The sequence below is a fragment of the Benincasa hispida genome, chromosome 7 (assembly GCF_009727055.1).
Source record: "Benincasa hispida cultivar B227 chromosome 7, ASM972705v1, whole genome shotgun sequence".
In the NCBI taxonomy this organism is placed as follows: Eukaryota; Viridiplantae; Streptophyta; class Magnoliopsida; order Cucurbitales; family Cucurbitaceae; genus Benincasa; species Benincasa hispida.
In genome coordinates, this window is record NC_052355.1 from 24,663,319 (window position 1) to 24,685,608 (window position 22,290).

Here is a 22,290-nt window from a genome sequence, read left to right on the forward strand (position 1 = left end):
TTGACCAGTTCAATCATATCTTATATAATCGAATTCCCTCTTGTCAATTTGAACACTACAAAACTGACCCCAAAAACTGATTCTCAACTTGAATCCATTGAGCTACCAAGGGACCTTATGGACCTTAGTTCGAAGCTCCAACTGTACGTGAATAGCTGACTAAACTCTTTAACCATGAGATCTACCATCCGTTCATGTCAGGTATTCCACTAAAGATCGACAGCTACACCCTTCTCACACAGATATATTTCTATGTCCATCAGATATAACCAATCAACAGTACGATAACCCTTCACAGATGCTTGTAAGTACAGTTAGGCCAATTTACCGTTTTGCCCCTATAGTTACATCTAACTCCTTAAGTACCATTGATCCCTCTAATGAACAATACAACATAGTCCTACTATGTGTGGACACCTCTCGGGCCATGAGAAGGTGTGTGGCACCACATCGTTCAAGCCCCGGAATCAGCCCTTAAAGAAGCAATCTATCTACTTACCCTTGCTTCTGGGAAGGAGTGAATTTCATCTTGTGTAGCTGAGTTCCCAACTCCCAAATCAGACGAATCCCCAAAGTGGTAGGTTTAGTCGGCGATCTGGCCATTCGCACCCATGTAAATCAAAGGACCGTCCTCAAAGGCAGGAGTTCTTGACTCATTCAGGATTGAGGTCATGTTACCTATGGTCATCCTAGTGAAGTGAAGTCTCTATCATGAACGACGTTATATAACGAAACTATAACACTTCGTGGTCCGATCTTATACAAACTCCTTTGTATAGGACGCCTCCGCTCGCATGTCTCCATATGAATGATCAGTATTAGACCATCTGTAGCAAGTCACAACACTTGTAACTAGGGGTGTTCAAAACCCCCGATGACCCGAAAAAACCGATCAACCCAACCCAACCCATGCGGTTTGGGTTGGGTTATCAACACATTTGAGTTGGGTTGGGTTCAAATAAATGAAATTTTTTTGGGTTGGGTTGGTTCATGGGTTCACCTAAAATGATCCAAACCAACCCGAACTTATTATTAACTTTATAATGTATATTTTTACTTATGATACAATCATATATACATATATTTATTTAAGTTTTATCATTTTTTTTTTATAATTTATTCTCCAACAACTCCTAAAAACAGTGTTTTAGCACTTTGGAAAGAAAATATTCATTATATAAATTGAAATTGAGTTGTTAATCTTAATTCAATATATGAAAATAATTAATCAAATTTTTACATATTAATAACTTACTTTCTTTTAGAACAAAAATAACCTGATAAACCCAACCCAAATGTTTCATGGTTGGGTTGGATTGGGTTCATCTTTTAAGAAGGGTTATTTGGATTGAAGAAATTAACAACCCGAACAATTCGGTTGGATCCAAAAAGTCCTTCAACCCAACCTAACCCAACCCACGAATACCCCTACTTGTAACTATTCTACAAAGCAGGCCACATCTTTAGCATTACTAGGATAAGGTTTCCCTCCTATATCCATATACTACTGATCATTTTGATTATCACTTAAGACAGATCCACCTTTATGTCACCACATACATGCTTAAGCTACAACAACAACCAGGGATCTTAGTTTATTGGTTTGTGGTAAAGCAATTAAAACACCCAATGTTCCATAGACAAAAGTGAAGAAAATATCATGTATTATTACGTCACAAGCGTTTGTTCAAAACTGTGTTTACAAACGACAGGACCCAACGAGTGTTTAGGGCATCATCCCTAACACACTCGATATAACCATAATTAGTAAGTTACCCTTCACAGGTTATTCGTAATAATGGCTGGGTCAAAAGCTGTTTTACCCCTTTAAATCCTACTAATTCTTTAATCAACAATTGGTTTGTGACCCAATCACTAAACTGAGTCTCTCTCGAGCCAATGAGAGGGTGGAGCCCCTTATTCAAGACCCGAATTCAGCACTTAAGGGAACAACCTCTCTACTATCTCTAAAAGCGGGTAGGAGTGAATTTCGTCTTACACCCTATGTCCCCAACTATCTACTCAGTCTTACCCTTGAAATGGGAAACTTATTGAGCTGGCGCTGTTAAGCCAACCCTCACCCATGCAAATCTAAGAATAATCCCGAATAAACACAAGTTCATAGTTAGCTTAGGATTAAGGTCAAATTACCTAAGTCATTGCTTTGAAATAGTTAATCTTAAACAATAAACAACGTTATAAAGTAAGAGTGACTTAATTCTTGGTCCGATCTTATGAAAACTCATTGCATAGGACGCCCCCACTCCTCATGTCAATACTTGAACGAATGAAGATCACTTTGTTTATAGCACTTTACAATAAATTGTAACAACTATAGAGTAGGCCGCGTCCAATAATGTTACCAGAATAAGGTACCCAGCCATGGATATTTACTGAATTTGGCTTTACTGAACTTGATCCACTTTTATATCTTCACATAAAATTCATGTATTCAAATAATTGTCATGGATCTTTAGTTTATTGAATTTAGGCTTTATAAGTGCAATTCACATATTTAGCAATAATTTTATTGAATAAGCGTCAATAACATCTTTATTGATAATAGAATACATTTAACATTACAAACTGCGACTTTTAGAACATACAACCCAACATTATGTGTGTAGTTGCACTGTCTGCTAGACATAGATCTTCTTTGCTCATTTTTTTAATCATGCAACATATGAAAATGATCAATGTTTTTCATTAAAAGAAAATCATTACAATAAGGAAAAAAAATTAAAATATACAAAATTTACTAAAAAAAACCATGAAGATTGATAAAAGAAAACAACAACATTAAGTCTAGATATTTTCAAATAAAAAAAAACACATGAAGTTCCATCAACTGTGTCAATTTTCTCTTTAGGAGATTTAAATAAGTCCGCCACATCTAAATTTAGCATATGGGATGAATCAAATATGTCATTATCCTAGTATGCAAAATTTTTATTCCACATTTTTCTCTTTTTCCTTCACGGAGGCTTGATAGAGGTCAACTAAGTATTTTGACGTACGAGGGGTACATGACCAAGGCCCAGTCATTTTGCAGTAGAAACATTTATTTTCTACGCTCTTTAAACTCTTATTTTGTGAAATTTTTCCTCTGTGATCATCATTTTGTGTGGTTCTTTTGAAATTTGAATGATTAGAATGACCACTACGAAAATAATAATTATTTCTTTCTCTGCTATGGTCATGACCTCGACCACGACCACGACCTCGACCACGATTGTTAACATTTACAGAATTCACTTCAGGGAATGGTGTTGTTCCAGTTGGCCGAGATTTATGGTTCTTCATCAATAACTCGTTACTTTATTCGGCCACGAGAAGACACGAAATTAGTTTAGAATATCATCTAAAACCTTTCTCTCGATATTGCTGCTGCAAGAGCATATTGAAGACATGAAATGTAGAAAATGTTTTTTTCTAACATATCAACACCAATAATTTTCTCTCCGCATAACAACAATTTTGAACTGATTTAAAATAATGTGAAATTGTAATTACTTACTAATTTAAAATCTTGTAGCATCAAATGCATCCACTCATAACGAGCTTTAGGAAGAGTAGCTATTTTTTATGATCATAGCTTTCTTTCAAATTTTTCCACAAGATACAGGGATCTTTTATTGTAAGATACTCCATTTTTAATTCATCGTGGAGATGATGACGAAGGAAAATCATAGCTTTTGCTTTGTTCTGATTGGATGTCATATTTCCTTCTTTAATTGTTTCTCCTAAGTTCATAGCATCCAGGTGAATTTCGGCATCGAGCACCCATGACAAATAATTACTGTCATTAATGTCAATGGCTGCAAATTCTAATTTTGGAATGTTGTCGTGGCAACACTATCACAAAATATTGTATTTATATTAGAAATTTAATATGTACTAAATATGAGAAATAATATTTAATTTATTAATTATAATAAAGAGAAAAAAATCGACTTACCTTTAGGACCTACCTTCAGCGAGGAAGTAATAAGAGCTCATCATGATAACATGTTGTAAAATTGAGGTGCACAACAGATGTGAAGAACATATAATATTAAAAATATAGTAAATAAATAAAAAATATAATAACTAACATTATTAAAATTTAATAATATGAAAATTTAATGGAAATTTGAAGTGAATTTCTCACTAATATATATGTGGTTTTAAGATCCACAAAATGTCACTATTTATAGGTAAAGTGGCAAGTAGGATGTGGTCTTATATAGACATCATACATTAATAACTACAAAGCACATGTACAACATGAAGATTGACACATGATTTTTAAGATACTAAGCAATGAACATCTATTTATTTTTATAATATTTATAATACTTTTGAGTTATTTAAGAAAACCTATCCTCTTTTGCTAGAACATTAAGAATAAAAATATTGCTAAAAATTATTCTCTCATTTGCAATAATAATAATAATAATAATAATAATAATAATAATTACTTATTTTAAAGACAAATAAAATGATATATTTTTTGAAATAGACGAATATAATAATATTACTTTGATAGAACTATATAAAATATTTTCAAATTTTAAATTATTTGAATACATTTATTTGTTAATTTAAAAGATTGTGCAGCCTTCTTTTAATTTTGGAATTTGGATCCACTCCTATGATCATCTTGCTTCTCCTTTTTACATTATCTCATTATAATCAAATTGTGAACTCTTTGATTCAGTTAAAAACACTTGGTTTCAATTATTAATCAAACAAACCTTTCTTAAATGAAGTGTCATTTAGTTTTTTTTTTTTAATGGAAAAAGAAGTGTAATTTATTTTTCAATAATTATTTTAAACAGTAAAACTATTGAAAATATTTTCAAATATAGCAAAAATGTCATTAAATTGTATATTAAAAATTTTCCCAAAAAATTAGGGAGGGGCGTTTGTTCCCATTTTATGTACTTTCTAAAGTTTGAAAATTAATTATAAAAAGCTTTATTCACCATTAAAGGATAAAAATAAATGAAAATAACTTATTTATAAATATAGTAAAATGTCACTTTTATTCATAATGATCACGGTAGACATCTATCATTAACATTGATAGATGTCTACAATGTCTACAATGTCTACAATGATAGATGTCTACAGTATCTACAATGATAGATCTCTACAATGATGGATGTCTATCGTTGTCTATTACTTCTAAAATCATATTCTCGAAAAGATATCTCATCCACAAAAAGATGTAAATCCTAACAATATGATGAAGAGTTACCGTACATACAATCACCTTTTTTGGATGACACCTCATTATAAAAAGATCTTAATCCTAACAATATCATAAAGAGTTATAAATAGAAGATTGCTTGAAAAAGTAGAATAAATTTAGATTGTCTTCAAAATATCTCTCAAAAGAAATTGTGGTGTGATGATGATCGTCATAGGAGAAAATATTTACCGGCATCGTAGTATTTATTCAACGATTAGTTTTTTATTCTTTTGTTTCTATCTAACAATAAAATAGAAGCTCTTTTTTTCGTTATTGATATTCTTCCTTTTGCCAATAAATTTAAATGATTAGACTAAAAATGAATGATGTCTAAAATTGGTTATGAATGAAAATAATCCATGGGTTATCTAATGATGTTTTGGTTTTTTATTCTGGTTTTTTTTTTTTTTTTTTTTTGAAGGCATTTGATTGAGAGGATTATTTATCTGTCTCACTCATCATAGATTTCAGGGGCCATAACTCCTACAAAATATTTAAATTTTTTTCCTAAATATTTTAATATACAATTTAATGAACATCTTTCATAAGTCTTTGCAGGTTTTTTTCCTATATATCCATTCATATCAATCTCATGAAAGATGTAAATGTTTCTATGAACCTATTTACTTTTAGTGTTGGATTCAATTTAGGGACTTATTGCATTTTTTTTTTCTTATATATTACTTTATTAAAATTAGGGATACATGCTTACTTGGTCTATTTAATTAATTAATTATTTTCTAAAACTTTTATTGACTCATTTTTTTTTTTAATCTTGCATTAACATGAAAAAGCTTAGGAGAAAGAATATGAGAATGGAAAGCCAAGCATGTACATTTTGATTTCATAGATTATGATTTCCATCCAATTTGATTTTTTATGTAATTCTGATAAATTTAGATATAAATAACCTTTTTTTATTTTAAGTAGGTGTTCTCTTTTAAAATAAAGAAAAGAAAAATAGAAAAGAGGGAGATGTAGGGAGAGGGCAAGAAATCTAGGGAAGAGGAGGAAGAAATAGGGAGGAGATAATTACGAAGAAGTCAATCTTTTTGTTAATTCAATTATTTTATTATTTTTTCTTTACTCTATCAATTTTCTTGATACCATAAATTTACCGTTATATTTAATACAACGTACGTTAAATGAACACTCTTCACGTTTCTTAAGTTAATGAAGTACGATAACATTTTAATTATATAACGGTTAATAGATAATAATAAATCAAAATTTAAATATGAAGATAACAATCATACCTTTTCGTCGTAGAAAATAAGTATATTGTAGGATTGTATCAAATGCAGCGGAAGAACAATGATCATCTAAGCTTTAAAAGTCACTAATTTTGGCATAATATAAAGCATGCTTCTGCAGAAAAATGGATTTCAAGACATACCTCTTGAAGAACTTCTTCAAGCTCCATCTCCAGCTGCAATCTTCTCCATATCTTATTGTAGACCACCTCAAGATCTTCCCCACTATTCTCTTGGTGCTCTAGATTGAGTTGTGGGACTCAAAACAAGCTTGAATCAAGGAATGAAGGAGAAAAGCTGCTGCAATAAGGTTGAAGAACCTTTCTTCAAACCAGTTTTTCTCTCAAAAACCTTTTGATTGCATGCCCCTTTTTCACTCCAATCTTCTCATATATATGCAGATTCACATGCAAAAGAAGAGCTGCATGTGTTGCAGCTCATGCTGGAGAAGACAAGGCCGAATGGTTGCTTTCATGAGTGGGCTAGTTAAGTGATGGATAATGGAAAATTCCATTTTTCCATTTAAATGTGTTTTTATTTTCTTTTTCAATTTTATCTAAAAATCAAAATTTGATTTAATAAATCTATTTGGTTTTAAAAATGATAAATTAATTAATAGAATAAATAAATAAAACTTAATTAATTTAATATCAAATATTAAATTAATTTTAACACATATCTATCTTTATATATTTAAATCATATTTAAATATATAAATTCTCCTATACCGTTTAATTCTAAAATTAAACATAATTATATCTCATATAATTACTAATTCCCATAATTTTAATTTGAACGTTTCAAATTAATTTATCACGCTATTATAGAGCTAGTCCGTTACAAGCTAGTAGGGGGACCTTGCGGACCTACAAATCATGGGCTCCAACGATCTTACCTTTGAAATAGGAGTCTTATTGAGCCGGCGCTGTTGAGCCAACCCTCAACTATGCAAATCTAAGGGCAATCCCGAATAAACAGGAGTTCATAGTTAGCTCAGGAATAAGATCGAGTTACCTAGGTCATCTAGGTGAAATAATCAATCTTAAACAGTAAACAACGTTATAAAGTAAGAGTGACTTATTTCTTGGTCCGAATCTTACGCAAACTCGTTGCATAGGATGCCCCCATTCCTCATGTCATAACATGTACGAATTAGGATCACATCGTATGTAGCACTTTACAACTCTTTGTAACAACTACAGAGTAGGCCGCATCCAATGGTGTTACTAGAATAAGGTACCCAACCTCATTCATATACCATAGATCATTTTGACTATTTACTGGAATCCGATCCACTTTTATGTCTCCACATAAAGTTCAAGTACTCATACAATAGTCATGGGTCAGTTTATTGGATTTAGACTCTCATACAATTTATAAGATCAATAACAAGTATATTGATAATAGAAAATGTTTATCATTTTACAAATTGCGAATTTTTAGGATATAAAACCCAACATCTATGGAATATATAGACTTCACTTTGGCATGATCTAATATTTTCTTTATGAATAACAAAAATTTCAATTCTCATTCTACAATTCTTTCTATCATGACATCCTAAAAATGGAGATCGAGCCAAAGAAGTAGGAAAGCTTATATTTATTCTTTAAAAAATATTTAGTTATTATATGGAGGGTTGTGTACCATTTGTAACGGATGTGTCAATTTGAATTTTAGTTTTTGTGTAAAGTGATAAATCAAGAGGATTTTATGGTAGATGAAAAGATGTAATCATTATTTATTTAAAAAATATTTAGTTATTATGTGAAGTTAAAATTAAAATTAACACAAAGTGATACAATTTTTTTTAGTAGTTGTGGGAAAGAAAAGTTAAACATATCAACAAAAAAGAAAAAGTTAAACATATCAATAAAAAATCTAAATAATACAAATAAAATCGTTTTTAATTATATTTTATAAAGTTACTTTTTCACTATCTCTTCACTCTTCATATTATTTCCTCTCTCTTCCACTCATGTGATGCTTAAGAGGTTAATTTGTTGGAAAAAAAAACACATAATTAATGGGAAGGATATAATGGGTATTTAACAAAAAATGAAGAACAAAATGAGGAGAGAAAGATTCTCCCCACATAGCCCCTTTTAATATAGGAGTAAAAAAGTGTTTGTTACTTGAGATTTAAGGTGTGTTACTAAAATAGATTTTGAGGTGTATTTTAAATAAATGTTAGTTTTTCTAAAAACATTTTTTTTAATTCAATCCAAACGAGTCCTTAGAAATTACATTAAAAATAATAATTATGAGCTTTTTTGTAAATCAAATACAACGAAAAAAGATTATGAAGGAGTTTTCTTTTAATGAAATATTTTAAATAGTGAAATAAATGTGATAATTATAATGATGAGATTTGTGGAGAAAAAATTGTTTGAGGTTTAAATTTTGTTAGAAGTGTAAGTTTTACATTTTAAATGTAGTACAATATCAGAATTGTTGGTAAAAATATCTTTAATCACAATCTTTTTTTGGTTTGTTTTTTTTTCCATAATTTTAACATATAAAATCCGGCCAAACACAAAATAGTAATAATAATAATTTATGTATTGATAATAAAACACGTCTAGTGAAAATTTGTATGAAAAAGGTTAAGAGTATTTTAATAAATATCATTGTATCCAAATGATTTTAATATTATCTTATATCCTAAATCTACGTATAAATTAATATCTGTAACTAATCATGTTACGTTTTTATCCTATTTAATTTAAATTAATAATACATGTTATTTTAAAACGTATTATATTTAAATTTAATTAATAAAAGTCGCTCTTAAAATAATATAATTATTTATAAACCAAGGGTATGAGTAAAAACAAACTTAAATATTTAAAATAATAAACATCAAAACTATGAAAATGTCACAAAATTGCACAAATAATTCAAAATAGGATAATTTCAATTTTTTAATTTAATTTACACATTCTTCTATACAATGTATTTTATATTGAGTTTATCTATATTTTATAAAAAAAAATAGAAATAAAATAATTATACGTACTGATAAGTTATTATAAGTCAACTTACACATGTGTTTATAAGTTTACATGTACCTATTTTAAACATTATAAAATATGTGCACGTGTTATGAAACTAGTTTCTTTAAAACATAACTTTATTTATTTCTTCTCATTGAAACAACAAACGTGTTTTTTTTAATTACCCACCCAAAAGCTAGTTTTAAACTTAGTTTTCTACCCACTAAAACGAAAAAAATAGAAAATATTTAAAAATATTTACATTTTATAGTAAAAAGTTTAATAAGTATAAAATACTTCGTAACGTTTTGTTATAAAATGTAAATATAGTTGAAATTTTTCTATTTATAAGAATTTCGCTTAATTATGTCGTAAGTAGTTTAAATAAATAAAGGGATAGGTATATGGTGACTATAGAGTAATCAAAACATAGCGACTATAAATAATACTAAGATATATATATATATATATATAATGTGATTGGACCTGATATGAACAATTAAAAATGGCCCCATACTGTGACATGTGATTATAAATTTTATAACAGCAATCCCATACAAGTCAATGGTATTTTCTTCAAATAGAAAAAAGAAAATTATTGAATTATGGCCAAAGACACAATTAGATACAGTACAGTGATTACATAAAGTGAAATTACCCAAAACCCCTCCTAAAATAATACAACTCCAAATGTATGGAAAATTATTCAATGTAGACGCTATAATGCAACAACTCCCATAGTTTATCTTTCTCGTAAAGCCGGCCACAAAACACAAATTTTAACATTTTGTATGATGTTATAAAGAGATATTGAACGAACGCACATGATACAATATAAAGAACAATAACAAACAAATTATAGAAAATACCTTCAATTTTGTTCTTTGTTTAATTTTGAAAGTACCATGTACGCTTTTAAAAGTGGCAATATTATCTTTGACTTTTTAAAAATATCTTTTGAGTAAAATCCTTTACAATCCTATGTGGTAATACAAATCTTAAGACTAAAAAAGGTGTAGTAATCTAATTTTTTAATCTATGAAATATCAAGGATAATATTGTAGAAGTTTTAGAAAGTATAGGGTATTTTTCAAATGAGAGCAAAGTTGACGGATATTTATTTTAATTTAACCTAGGCTAGAATACAAAGGGAATAACTGGTTTGCAAGCAATTCCCCGAAGATTATACCAACCACCTAAAGAGGCAGCTCAAACATGAATGCAGATCATATTATTGGGATGAGCCAAATCTTTATAAGATAGGGTCAGACTAGGTTCTGTGCCTGTGTGTACCAGATGCTGCTCATCAACGCATATTATCACACTGTCATGACTCGCCTTATAGAGGGCACTTTGGAGGTTAACGCACAGCAGAAAAAGTATTACAAAGTGGGTATTATTGGCCAACACTATTTAAGGATGCAAGAGACTATGCGATGAAGTGTGACCGGTACCAACGCACGGGTAATATTTCATGGAAGCATGCGATGCCCATGAACATCATTTTAGAACTGGAATTGTTCGATGTCTGGGGTATTGACTTCATGGGACCATTTCCACCATCGAATGGTCACAAATATATTTTGTTAGCCGTCGACTACGTTTCCAAGTGGGTAGAAACGGTAGCATGCGCTGCACGCGATGCGGCGGTAGTCTCCAAATTCCTGGAGAAAAATATTTTCACTCGTTTTGGCACTCCGCGTGCCATAATAAGTGATGAAGGCTCATACTTTGTCACTACAAGAATTTTGGGCTTTAATGTCGGTTGGAAAAAGTGAAATCGAATGTATAATGTCGGTTTTAAACACAAAAAAAATGGATCTTTGATGTCGGTTTTAAACTAATATTAAAGCCCAAATTTCTTCTAGTGTGTCAATCATATAGTCAACAACTTGCTGCTCAAATATAATATCCTCCATCCAGTGGCCACTGCATACCATCCACAGACGAATGACCAGGCTGAAGTGTCCAACCGGGAAATCAAGCTGATATTAGAGAAGGTGGTAAAGCCTTCGCGAAAAGAATGGGCAACAAAGCTAGACGATGCGCTGTGGGCATACAGGACCGCCTATAAGACACCTATAGGCATGTCTCCGTATGCGTTGGTGTTTAGTAAAGCATGTCATTTACCACTAGAGCTGGAACACAAAGCATTGTGGGCGGTGAAAAAGCTTAACTTCGACTTAAAGGCAGCAGGGGAAGCAAGGAATCTCCAATTGGTCGTGATGAGTGGAGAACGCAAACTTATGAAAATGCCAAAATTTACAAAGAACGAACAAAACGTTGGCATGACAAACAGCTATGCGGAAAAAATCTCCACGTTGGACAAAAGGTCTTACTTTTCAATTTGCGGCTACGGCTTTTCCCGGCAAATTAAAGTCATGCTGGTTAGGACCCTTTATAATCAAAGAAATATTCCCCGATGGTGCAGTTGAACTGATTAATGAGGAAGGGACCCGCACATTCAAGGTTAACGGGTAAAGAGTCAAGACATATTGCGGGGGTGATTTTCATCGGGAAAAGACCTCTGTAGACCTAAGAAATTCGGAATGAAGAAAAATCGAGTGGCCCCTGCGTTGGCATGCAACAGAAAATCATCAGAGGCGTAAGTCTTTTGGAGTATCCTTTTCTTACCAATGATTCATGAACTCTCCTTCTCTTATGTTATTTCGATTATCGTTTATTTATCTTTATATATATTAAAAAAAAAGGCGTTCTGTTAATTTTGTTTTATTATTATTTGACCCTCTCAATGTTTTTTATGCAACGATTGAGGGGAACGATTGCAGAGGTGCTACACGAAGACGCAACTACTTTATTTTGTCACCCCAATCAAAGAAAGCAGATCGCCGTAAAGTCAGCATCCACAAATAATGCGGGCGACAACGCAAAGTTGGGGGTTGTATCTTTCCTTGACTTCGTTATTTCCAAATTTTGCACTATCGCATCGCATTTTAAATTTAAAAATTTTATAATCGCATCCTCTTTAGTCGGCGCAATCATTTAACATCGATTAATTTAGTAAGTCACCGCATGATTTATCTTTGCCAATTATGATTTCAATGATGAAACACATGCTTCTATTTCTTCGTATATACTAGAGTCAACTTAATTTTAGGATAATCACCTCATGAAATATTTCTAGAAGTTAGTGGTCTGCTAGCTTTTTTTCAAACTGACCCTTTACGAAACTTCTTAAGAACATCGCATGACTTCTTTCACTCTTTTAGCAATGAGGACATTGCCGCATTTTAAATTTGGGGGTGCAGTATTCATTTTCAACCTTGCTATTTTGAGTTTAAAAAAATTCATAACGTTGCGATCGGATCCTACTCGTAGTTGGATGTCCGCATGACACACGTGGGGGCAAGCGAAAATGAAGGTAGGAATCGTGATCAACGTATAAATAAATGATTGCAACTCCACTGCCAAATGGGCATGAGTTTAGACTGAGAAAGAGTGTCTTGCTTGTAGTTGGATGTCTGCATGACATACGTGAGGGTAAGCCAAAACAAAGGTTGGGCACTTAGATCAGCGTAAGGTCAGAAAAAAAAATATTTATGTCAAATACGCAAGGATAAAAATCATTTGAGAACACTTCAGTTGGAAAAGTTTTTTTTGAAATAAATCATGCAATGCCCTGGAATCTAGTAAAGTCTTTTTGAAGGTTAAACTTGCAGTCCCTAAATGAAATATTTTAAGAGGCCTGGATAAAAATTAAGGAGATTTTGTGCATAGGATTTGAATAAGGCATCCTTGAGAAATCTAAGAAAGAGAAGACGGTTGACTTCCTAAAGAAAATCTTTAGCTTATGCTTGAGGACAAGCATTATTTAAATTTGGGGGTGTGATAACGGACAGAAATGCACGTTATTATAGCGTAAAATTATAAAACAATGCAGAATTGTGATGGTAAAAATATACAACATTGCATCCAAAAGCATTAAGTTCACAACATTGCGATCGCATGCGTCCATCGCATTAAAACAGCTAACTTATGTATTTTATGCAAAAAAATGCGTTGACGCAAAGCGGAAATGCAATCCGAAGAAATTAACGTCTGGACGCATAAGAGATTGCGACTACAAGGCTATGCGATCATTTGCACTCGCAAAATCAAGATTGCAACTGCAAGGCTATGCGATCGTTTGCGCTCGCGAAATCAAGATTGCGACCGCAAGGCTATGCGATCGTTTGCATTCTAAAATCTGCTCGAGTAGGTGGCCGTATAAAGCTGGCACATTATGGTGGGCGCATCTGGGTGAAAGCCTAATAAATCACGATGAGCAGAAAGCTGATGACGGTCAATTCTGAATTAAGTTGACAAGCCGTCAATGACCTACTCTAGCAAGTACACTCAACTTTTCGGTGACAAATATTCAACACATCAGACAAAGAATTAATGTCATCCCATCAGTGCAATCATAAGAGTGAAGAAGCCTTTCACCCCGAAGCTCTATACCGAAAGGCCACCTTCAGTGAGGGAGTTTGTTCAGTTTTAGAGAATTTTCCTTATAGATAAAAGTAGCCTTGTTCATAGTTTTCTTTTACTTAGAAGGTAGAAGCGAGAGAGGGGAGATTACACCAAGAGATCGTCACGGTGAACTCGGAAGAGTGCTGGGGAGCGTCGAAAGCAGAGAGAGGGCCAACTCTTACGGAAGTAAGAACATCTTTTGGGTGGAATAGAAAACACAGTGTAAAAGCCTTGGGAAGCAAGGAATTGCTACCAGCTCTCTATCCTTATTTCCATTGTCATTTTGTAATTTGAACTTATTTATAAAATGGGATTTGCATCTTTATATCTGTCCACTCCTTGTACATTACGCATGGGTAGTTAGATTTGTCGAATAGGTTGAGAAGCAATTAGCTAGCATAACTTGGAATCTTCATTCTATGTGATTATCTTATATTATGTATGCGTCATTCGTCCATTAGAGATACTCGGGAGGGTAGTCTAAGGATAGAATCTAGGCTTGGAAAAGTCAGATTAGAATCTAGGCTCGGGAGAGTCAGATTATAACCGCATAATCAAGAGATAGAAGCTTAGGAATAAGCTCTGTTTGCTATTAACGCATCGCATGCACCCTAAAGATAGAATATGATTGTATGCGGCCCCTTGTCCTTGCATGCATCGTCATTGCATAGGCAAGAAGTAGAGACTTAGGAATAAGTTCTATAGACATTATCACATTCATCGCATGCATCCTAAAATTAGGAGTCATCGTATTTGCATTGAAAAATGAGTTGCGGTCGCATGAGTGTAGCATGATCGCATAGCTTGACCGCATTCTCGAGAAATGCTAACTAAAGACCTTCTCAACCCGTTCCTTCACTCAGTGTATCTGTCGCATAATTGCTCTTTTCTCAATTTCGCCACATACTTTTTATACTGTAAACAACAAACCAACCAACTCCTTGATTTATTTGTTACCGCAAAGTGATCTAAAAATTACCACCGAATATTGTTTTCCTTAGTCCCTGAGTTCAACCCTCGGCTTACCAGGCAACTCAGTAGGATTATATTAAATACCATACACATATGAGAGAAATAAAACTATGGATTATATTGTATTTGATACAATATAAACTATATGTTATGTGTTATATTTGATATAACATATAGTTATATATATAAACATAATTATTTGAACCATACTTTTTATGGTCTTAATAACACGACTTGTGTAGTTTAAGGTCAATGTATAGTTTCACCCCAACTTCGAATTGTTGTGAGTTTTGTTCTTTTTACCATCCAAAATTTTCATTTTCAAGAAACCACATATTTATTTTTAACTTCATTCAAACATTTTCTATTAAATTTCACATTATTTCACATCAATATTGAATTGATGTGAGTTTTATTTCCTTTACCATCCAAACCTTTCATTTCCAAGATATCGAATTTGAGAAAATAACGTATATTCATGATGGTCTTTTCCGACTTGACTCTAGTAATTTCCAACTCGACTTTCATTAGATAAATATGGATAATACTTAGGTGCATCTCAAGATACACTCATCTCTATGCTTCCCTCTCCTATCACTCACATAAAAAAAATAATTAAAATACTTTTAAAAAATAAATGAGAATAATTTGCCACATATTAAATTATGGTAGGACAATTTGGTGGGATGCACAAAGATGGATGCTCTCCAGGATGCACCTAAGTATTTTCGATAAATATTATCCATTTGAAGGAGAAAGATCATCAACCAATGTTCTGTATCTACCAATTGGATAACTATCTTCAATCTTAACATTTTTATTATAAGATGACTTGAGAGCAATATGTAGTTTCTACCATAGGATTAGATGCTCCAAGATCATCTTTCTTGTATTGTACATTACATCCCATAATGAACCATCCATAATTATTTTGCATGCAAATACATGTCAACTTTAATTTTGTAAACCAATATTTGATATTATTTTGTAACTATTTTACCATTTATTTTTATATTTTTGCTCTCGCATCGACATCTACACATATATACACGATAAATGAGAACCTCGATATTTAGAACCCTACTAGCTACCACCTTACTTTATCGGTGATTTTTGCAACTCTTTCACAAAAAGAAAAAGAAAAAAAAGAAGATATAAATAACGTTTAAATCCTCCTAATAGAAACAAAATCAAGGAGGCGAAAGTGAAAGAGATATGGAAATTGCATAATGAGGAGGCAATCGTGTTTCACCACTAAATTCCCATTCCTCTTGTGTGCAATAATAAACTAACACCACCACCGGTTCCGCCATTGTCATTGCCATGGCCTCCACATTCCTCTTCTCCCCCTTTTCTTCTTCTTTCCTGCTGGCTCTTTCTTTCCTCACTTTCCTCGTCACTCTCCTCCTCGCATCCGCTGAATTTCTCGGCCGCCACTTGCGGTATTCCAAATTCTGGACTCCTAATTCCAAATTCCACCTCCCTTCCCGTTCCGCCATGCTCCTCTGTTACTTCCCCGCTCTCTCTCTCTCATCCATCTCCTCTCTTTTCCTCTTCCCCCACCACTTTCCTCACTTCTCCAGAATTTTCCTCATCAATTCGCTTTTTTTCATCCATTTCTTCAAACGGATCTTCGAGGTACATGTGTGTAATTATTCTATTCATTTTATCCTCTCTTGTTGTTTGCTGTTTCTTTGGTCAATGAGTAATCTTAAATTGATATGATATTAAATTTGTCACCTATCGATTTAGGTTTTTAGGTCAATCGTTAAATTTAAGAGAGAGGTCTTTTTTTTATCATTCCCTTCAAGATCTTCGACATTTTGGTATCGTTGTTCTTACTCAATTCTTTTTACTTCACCTTGATATTTAGAGTTTGAGAGTGGAAAAAGGATGTGACTAGTATAAAAGAGTGTTCTTGTAATTGAGATTGAGATGAATAATTATTCTATATGATTGTAACAATTTTTTCACATATGTGGAATTCTTTGTTGTGGTTTTTCTCTGAGTTTTGAGTTTTGAGTTTTCTATGTAAATTCTTGTGTTTACTAGTTTTATCGTTTTCTTTTTAATTTCTCTATTACTTTTCTGTTTATTCCTGCAATGAATGTAGGAATTTTTTTCCCAACATTTTCTACATCATGAATCTCCATTGTTTCAGGTTCTATTCGTTCACAAATACAGCAATAAGATGGCTCTGAACGACGCGATTATGACCTCAATTTCCTACCTACTCTTCACTACTGGTACTATCTATGCTCAGATGCTTTCACAGGATCTGGCAGAGCCAGAGATTGATCTGAAAGCGGTGGGATTGGTGATGTACGGGATTGGAATCACTGGTAATTTCTATCACCATATTCTACTGTCGAGATTGAGAAGAGAAGGTGATCGAGAGTATAGAATTCCAAGAGGAGGGTTGTTTAAGGTGATCGTGTGCCCTCACTATCTGTTTGAGATCGTGGAATTTCTCGGAATCGTTTTGGTTTCGCAAACATTGTTCGCAATGGTGTTTGTGCTCGGATCGACATTGTTCTTGATTGGAAGAAGCTACACCACTAGGAATTGGTACCTTTCTAAATTTGAAGATTTTCCTCGTCATGTTAAGGCCATTCTCCCTTTTGTTTTCTGAAATTCTTCGATTCCCAATCTTGGAATCATCTATGCCTCCAATAATGTATCTAGCCATCTACCCTTGTTTAATTTTTATAGCATATTTGTATACTCAAAAAAAAAAAAGAATAAATTATATCATATTTCACAACAAAATGTATAGTGCATGGATTAAATTTGGCTAGTACAATGACTAAGATTAAATTTAGTTCACTCCTTAGCTTCTTTTGTTTTGAGCTCAAATATAGGGTGAAAAACTGATTTTTAAAGTAATTTTTCTATTTAAATTTAGTTAAAAAATCAGTTTTTCGCCCTATATTTGAGTTCACTCCTTAGCTTCTTTTGCTTTGAGCTCAAATATAGGGTGAAAAACTGATTTTTAACTAAATTTAAATAGAAAAATTACTTTGAAATCTTTGCTTAATATCTCCTTAACTTTTATATTTTATAAGAAGATTTCAATTTATATCCATAAATTTTGGAGTTTATCAATTAAAATAAAATTTCAATCTAATAATTATATCCGTTAAAATTAGGTCATTGATAATTGTTTTTTAAATTATTTCATTTAAAATCAACTTAGAACTACTTAAATAAAATTTAAAATCTTAGCAAGAAAGTTAAGTTTAAAGAAATTTAAATGATTCTAAGTTTAAAGAAAAATTGTAACTATCTATTCGATTTGACCAATGCATTTTTCTATAATTAACATTAATATTTGCACCTTAAGAAGTCAATTATATGTGTGAAACTCAAAGCTATGGGTCAAAATTTTAAAACAAAATTCCAAGGGAGGTCTAAACGGATACTATCTATTTAATTTATACATTTTACTCAAATTTAACTCTTTCAAATTATAGCTCATATGAATTCTAAAGTTTAGGATAAAGATTAAAGGGCATATATATATATATATATATAATCTTACACATCTTTGATTTTTTTGTTGCAGATTCTATTTTTCACTACAAATTTATTTGCCTTTGTTCTACTCTTTGGTATGTTTTCAAAATCTAAGTCAAGTTTTGAAAACTAGTCCCGTTTATAACTATTTGGTTTTTTGTTTTTAGTTTTTAAAAATTAAGCTCATTTCTTCTCTCTTTTTTTAATCTTTCTTAAGTGCAAGAGTTAATTCTTAACTAAATTTTAAAAAAAAAAAACAAAAACAAAACAAAACAAAACAAAAAACAAGTTTTTAAAAATTATCCTTTTTTTTTATTTCAAAATTTTGCTTGATTTTTTTGAAAACATTGATAAAATGTAGATATCGAAGTAAGAAATTTAGAAATATTAAGACGGTATTTATAGACTTAATTTTCAAAAAAAAAAAAAAAAAAAAAACCAAATTGTGATAACTAATAACCATGGTCTAAATATGTTGTCTTGGAGTTCTTATTTTTGTGATTTAAATTTGACCATGAATCCATATATTTATATAACAAGCATAATTTTTAAAAATAATAATAATAATAATAAATGATTATCAATCATAACCTAAAATTTATGCTTGAATTCCATTCCCTTAAATGCCACACCATTTTAGATTCGAAATCCGTAAGAAAATAATTTCATTGTTCATATCTAAATCTTATACAAATTTATGAATTCGTTAATAGTTACTCTTTTTGTATGTAGATTCAAAATTTCACATTGTTACTTGTAGTGTAATGTAACTTTTTCCTTATTTATATATATATATATATATATATATTAAGTTTTACCATAAGGTATTTAAATGTAAAATCACACATCTTAAAAAATGATAAAACAAGATAGACACTAATATTGAAATTATAAAAATAAAACTAAAGCTAGGAATCAGTGTCGGAACCCGAAATTTTATATAGGGATACTATATGTATAAGTTTAACAAAAAAAAAAAATCTATATATGAATGTAAATATATATATATATTCATAACTTCATATATTAACTAATCTATTACATTACAATATTACTCTACAAATTTTCATGTTTTGAAATTGAACCTGACTCTTCACTTACTTATGATTTGAATAGATAACAACAAAAACAATATGCAGCATCTTTTGAAATGTTATTCTAACTAATTAGAATATTTACTTAATCAAGCTATATTAAATCGTGTTGACTTTGTACAAAATTTTTAAGTGGAAAAGTATGATTTCGAGACTAATAAGGACCTTTTAGTAAATATACTATATGAACTTGATCTCGAATATTATAATTATAATAATAAATTTTGGTTCTTAGATCGGGATGTGCAGGTAGTTTTTCTAAATTGATTTTTTTATAAGATCGATTAAAATCTTTTTTTTTAAGATGATACCTCTATAATCTCTATTGTTATTTTTCTTTTATAATATCTCTCCATATTAATTTTGAATTAACTCTACAAAAGTACTAATAATAAGAATATTACATTCTATTATATAGATTTAAAGGCATAAAAACTTGAAGTTTAAGAAGATTTTAAAATTTACTTGTCAAGTTTGTAGATCTAAACGAGTAGCACCAAATAATCCTCTTGCTTGAACTCCAAAATTAATTTTAAAAACCTATACGAGTAAATGTGAATGTAAAAAGAACATGGAAACAAACAAAAGTATGTAAAATGTAATGTGAACATAAAAATCATGAACGATACATTTTTTATTGAATGTTCTTGAGATTGAAAAATGAATTTCGAACGGAAGGAAACAAGTCTATAAATTGTCTAGCCTTGTTGTTGATAAGAAAATATTGTTTTATTATTTATTAAAAAAGACACATTATTATATTCTAAATGTCATGTTGTTTATTAAAAAAACGACACATTATTATATTTTAAATGTCACATTGTTTAACCTACTTTCCTTTATTATTCTTTACCTGACTTGGATTTTAAAAGCCCATTAGAGATGAAAAATAGTCAAACTCCTACCATCCAAACAACACTAGACACTAACAAGTCAACTCCATTTTTGTTACTCAATTGGAATTTTTATATATATTACTTTTTAATTTATATTAAAAATACAAAAGATAAATAAATTGAGGGGGGCACATGGCTCAGCCTATGCTAGAAATAGATGTATAGTTTATTAATTAATGCCTAAAAATGAAGATATGAATCTTTAACTTCTTGTCGTAACTTAGGCCGAAATTGGTCAATACTTTCACCAATTAAGCTAGTTAACCCAACAAAAAATAGTCATCTAATAATGTAATATTATGTCCCTAATCCTCATAAATAGATTAAAATATTATTTTGGTATATGTACTTTGAGTTTCATCCTCAAAAATAAAAAAATCATCCATTTTGATATCTATACTTTTATTAAATGTCTATTTTTATTACATGTATTTTTTTAAATACTAAAATAAACCCAACAGTAAGTTTATTCTTGATTTTTTTTAAAATTTCTATTAATGTTTTCTTTATAACATTTGAAAATATATTTACATGGCGTCTTTTTTGTTTAAAAAGTATTATTATTCGACCAATTTCAATAAAGATTAATTTTGAAAAGCTAAGACTCCGTTTGGTAAACATTTGGTTATTTGTTTTTTGAAAATTAAGCCTATGAACATTATTTCACCTTCAATTTTTCTTCTTTTGTTTTCTACTTTTTACCAATAGTTTAAAAAACAAAGCTAAATATAGAAAAACTAAAAAAGTAGTTTTTAAAAACTTGTGTTTGTTTTTAAAATTTAGCTAAGAATTCAACCAATATACTTAACAAAATGCAAATCATTGTAAGAAATTGAGAGAAAATAAGTTTAATTTTCAAAAATCAAAAACAAAAAAACGAAATAGTTATCAAACATGACCTAAATTTAAGAGTGGTTGAAAATATAATAACTAATCTTAAGATATTTATTGAAAGAATGAGGACTAAAATTTCACCATTAAAAAAGCACCAACTAAATCGTAATGGTCCCCAAATTAGAGATACCAAAATATTATTCTAATTATAATTTTAAGCTTCGGCTGACATATCAATATTTTTATATTTTTAGAGTTCAACGGACATGAATGTTGAATTTGATATTTATATTATATCGTAAAAAAAATCATGAAATATTAAAAAACATAAATGGTTTATTTACTAATTTAAATTTTGTTTTGAATTTTTTGTTTATATATAGTCTTTTAAGCAATTTTTTCTTTTTCTTTTTTTTAATATTGTTGAGAAATATCAATCGACATCAACATTTTATCTTATATTTTAATAGAATTGAAACCGCCACATTTTTATCGATATCAACATTTAAATTATAGGTTTAAATTCTATTTTGGTTCCCGAACTTTGAGCTTTGTTCTATTTTGGTCCCAAAACTTTTAAAAACGTTTGTTTTAGTCTCTGAATTTTTAAAAAGTGTTTGGTCCCTATTGTTAAGATTATGTTAACTCTTTAAAGATAAATTCGTTTGAGTATGAAATTTAACTCTTTAAAGATAAATTCGTTTGAGTATGAAATTGCTCCTCGTATAAGTTGAGTAAGATGAAGGTTACATAAAATATCAAGAAAAATGTGCTAAAATAGTGAACGGCCAAAATCTTGGACGAAAAATGACTTTTAAGATCTCCTATGAAAAGTCTATATTTCCTTATTCGAAATTGAAATTTAGATTTTTTTTTTTTAGCATTACTAACTTATTTGACAGTGCAATAATTGTTAAAAAAAATAATCTTACCACTATAATTAATCGTATTATAAAATTTGGAGATTAAAATATAATAAGATTTAAAGATGAAAATAAAATTCATTCTGTTAATCTTCAT

The 22,290-nt window shown here is 30.5% G+C and overlaps 1 protein-coding gene across 2 annotated transcripts; it reads left to right on the forward strand.

Annotated features, from left to right (window-relative positions):
* The first annotated feature begins 16,134 nt into the window (after positions 1 to 16,134).
* LOC120081703 (steroid 5-alpha-reductase DET2-like) lies at positions 16,135 to 17,747 on the forward strand. Of its 2 annotated transcripts, none has more exons than XM_039036794.1 (2): positions 16,135 to 16,574; positions 17,092 to 17,747. In XM_039036794.1, exons 1-2 carry the CDS (start codon positions 16,254 to 16,256, stop codon positions 17,560 to 17,562), a joined length of 792 nt encoding a protein of 263 aa, XP_038892722.1. In that variant the 5' UTR covers positions 16,135 to 16,253; the 3' UTR covers positions 17,563 to 17,747. The 2 variants fall into 2 exon arrangements, with proteins under 2 accessions (XP_038892722.1, XP_038892723.1); XM_039036795.1 differs by having other exon boundaries at positions 16,142 to 16,568; positions 17,092 to 17,727.
* Positions 17,748 to 22,290: the final 4,543 nt, after the last annotated feature.